General features: G+C 65.6%; 1 protein-coding gene across 1 annotated transcript in view; it reads right to left on the minus strand.

Moving 5' to 3' along the window:
* Nucleotides 1–2,871, minus strand: part of PRODH2 (proline dehydrogenase 2) — a gene marked incomplete at its 5' end in the record, with an annotated part of 5,125 nt that extends 2,254 nt beyond the window's left edge. Inside the window, 4 exons of the mRNA XM_027707918.1 lie at nt 507–659; nt 1,279–1,359; nt 1,911–1,991; nt 2,725–2,871. Coding sequence (XP_027563719.1) covers nt 507–659; nt 1,279–1,359; nt 1,911–1,991; nt 2,725–2,871 — 462 coding nt within the window. The remainder of the gene's footprint in view (nt 1–506; nt 660–1,278; nt 1,360–1,910; nt 1,992–2,724) is intronic.
* Nucleotides 2,872–2,888: the final 17 nt, after the last annotated feature.

Here is a 2,888-nt window from a genome sequence, read left to right on the forward strand (position 1 = left end):
CCCCCAGGTGTGCCCAGGTGTCCCAGGTGTGCCCAGGTGCCCCCAGGTGTGCCCAGGTGTATCCCACCTATCCCAGGTGTGCCCAGGTGTCCCCAGGTGTGCCCAGGTGTCCCCAGGTGTGTCCCCAGGTGTGTCCCAGGTGCTCCCAGGTGTCCCCAGGTGTGCCCAGGTGTGTCCCACTCCCCCAGGTGTGCCCAGGTGTCCCAGGTGTGCCCAGGTGCCCCCAGGTGTGCCCAGGTGTATCCCACCTATCCCAGGTGTGCCCAGGTGTCCCCAGGTGTGCCCAGGTGTGTCCCAGGTGTCCCCAGGTGTGTCCCAGGTGCTCCCAGGTGTCCCCAGGTGTGCCCAGGTGTGTCCCACTCCCCCAGGTGTGTCCAGGTGTGTCCCAGGTGTATCCCAGGTGTCCCAGGTGTGTCCCACCCCCCCCAGGTGTCCCCAGGTGTGCCCAGGTGTGTCCCAGGTGTCCCCAGGTGCCCCCAGGTGCCCCCAGGTGTGCCCAGGTGTACCTGCAGGTAGGCCTGGTAGGTGTTCCAGACCCAGGGCAGCGCCCCCTGGCGGTTGTGGCGCCACATGAGCCCCAGGGTGACGCAGGTGAGCGCCGGGTTCAGGTGAGACTGTTCCGCGTCCACCAGCACCCGGATCCCGCCCGACACCGCGGCCTGAGGGGACAGGTGAGGGGGGACAGGTGGGACTGGGGGGACTGGGACAGGTGGGACTGGGACAGGTGAGATGGGACAGGTGGGACAGGGACAGGTGGGACTGGGACAGGTGAGACTGGGACAGGTGGGACAGGGACAGGTGGGACTGGGACAGGTGAGGGGGGACAGGTGGGACTGGTGAGACTGGGACAGGTGGGACAGGTGAGATGGGACTGGTGAGACTGGGTGGGAATGGGAAAGGTAACATGGGACAGGTGAGACAGGTGAGGGGGGACAGGTGATTGATATAGGTGGGACAGGTGGGACTGGTGAGACTGGTGGGACTGGGAAAGGTGAGACTGGGACAGGTGGGACAGGTGGGACTGGTGAGACAGGTGAGACTGGGACAGGTGAGATGGGACAGGTGGGACTGGGACAGGTGAGATGGGACAGGTGAGACTGGTGGGACTGGGACTGGTGGGAGTGGGACAGGTGAGACTGGGACAGGAGGGACAGGTGGGACAGGTGGGACTGGGACAGGTGGGACTGGTTGGACTGGGATGGATGGGACAGGTGGGACTGGTGGGACTGGGACAGGTGAGATGGGCCAGGTGAGATGGGCCAGGTAAGCCCCACCCACCTTGGTGATGTCATCGATCCTCCGCAGGGCCCCGCCCAGGTGCTGGTTCTCGGGGGGGCTCAGCCCCGGGAAATTCGGGATCTGTGGGGGCGGAGCCACAGCTCAGGGGGGCGGGGCCGAGTCACAGGGGGCGGGGCTTCTCAGGGAAAGGGGCGTGGCATCATAAAGCTGGGCGTGGCCTCAAGGAAAGGGGGAGTGGCCCTTGTCAGGATGGGTGTGGTCTCAAGGAAAGGGGCGTGGTCTAGTCATGGAGGTGTGGCCTCGTTACAGGGGGCGTGGCCTCATTGTCGAGGGTGTGTCCTGGAAGGGGGGGTGTGGCTCCGGTGAAAGGGGCGTGGTCTCCTCGTGGGGGGCGTGGCTCGTGTTGAAAGGGGCGTGGCTTCATTAATGAGGGGTGGGTCCAATGAAGGGGCGTGGCCTTGATCAAAGGGGCGTGGCCTCACCACAGAGGGTGTGGTTGTGGGGAAAGAGTGGGCGTGGTCTGTTGATAAGGGGCGTGGTCCTGGGGTGAAAGGGGCGTGGCCTCATCACAGGGGGTGTGGTCTGGTGAAAAGGGGTGTGGTCTCATCACTGGATGGGCGTGGCCTCTGGGGAAGGGGGCGTGTCCCCCTGGGAGGAAGGGGCGGGGTTACCTGCCCGCCCATCACGGCCGCCATCTTGTCCGGGCTCAGCCCCGCCCCCCCCGGCTCGGCCAATCGCTGCGAGAGCTTCTCCTGAGGGGGGAGGGGCGGGGAGAGGGTGGGGGGGAGGGGCCAGGGATGGCCCCGCCCCACAGATCCCGCCCTGCCCCAGAGATCCCACCCCACAGATCCTGCCCCACACTTGGGGGTCCCACCCCATAGCTCCAAACCCACACTTATGGGGCTGATCCCGACTTGTGGGTCCCACCCCACAGATCCCACCCCACATTTATGGGTCCCTCCCAACTTGTGGGTCCCACCCCAACTTGTGGGTCCCGCCCCACAGATCCCACCCCACACTTGGAGGTCCCACTCCACACTTGTGGGTCCCACCCCACAGATCCCACCCCACACTTGTGGATCCCCCCCAAACTTGTGGGTCCCACCCCACAGATCCCACCCCACATTTATGGGTCCCCCCCAAACTTGTGGGTCCCACCCCACACTTGTGAGTCCCCCTCTCAACTTTGGGTCCCATCTCATAGATCCCGCCCCACATTTATGGGTCCCTCCCAAACTTGTGGGTCCCACCTCATAGATCCCACCCCACACTTGTGGGTCCCACCCCACAGATCCCACCCCACACTTGGGGGTCCCGCCCCATAAATCCCATCCCACAGATCCCACCCCACATTTATGAGTCCCACCCCACACTTGTGGGTCCCCTCCCAACTTGTAGGTCCCATCCCACAGATCCCACCCCACATTTATGGGTCCGCCCCCCACTTGTGGGTCCCGCCCCCCCCTTTGGGGTGGCCCCACTCACGCAGAGCCGGTGGCTGAGCAGCGCCGTCACCCTGAGCTGCAGCGCGGGCTCGGGCCCCGCCCCCGCCGCCAGCCCCACACATTGCAGGGCCGCCCCATGGTTCGCCTCGAACCAGCTCTCCCTGCCCCACACGGGAACACGGACACCACGAGTGACCCCCAGAC

This window comes from Neopelma chrysocephalum, unplaced genomic scaffold (assembly GCF_003984885.1).
Source record: "Neopelma chrysocephalum unplaced genomic scaffold, ASM398488v2 Primary Assembly neopelma1_95036, whole genome shotgun sequence".
Lineage (NCBI taxonomy): Eukaryota > Metazoa > Chordata > Aves > Passeriformes > Pipridae > Neopelma > Neopelma chrysocephalum.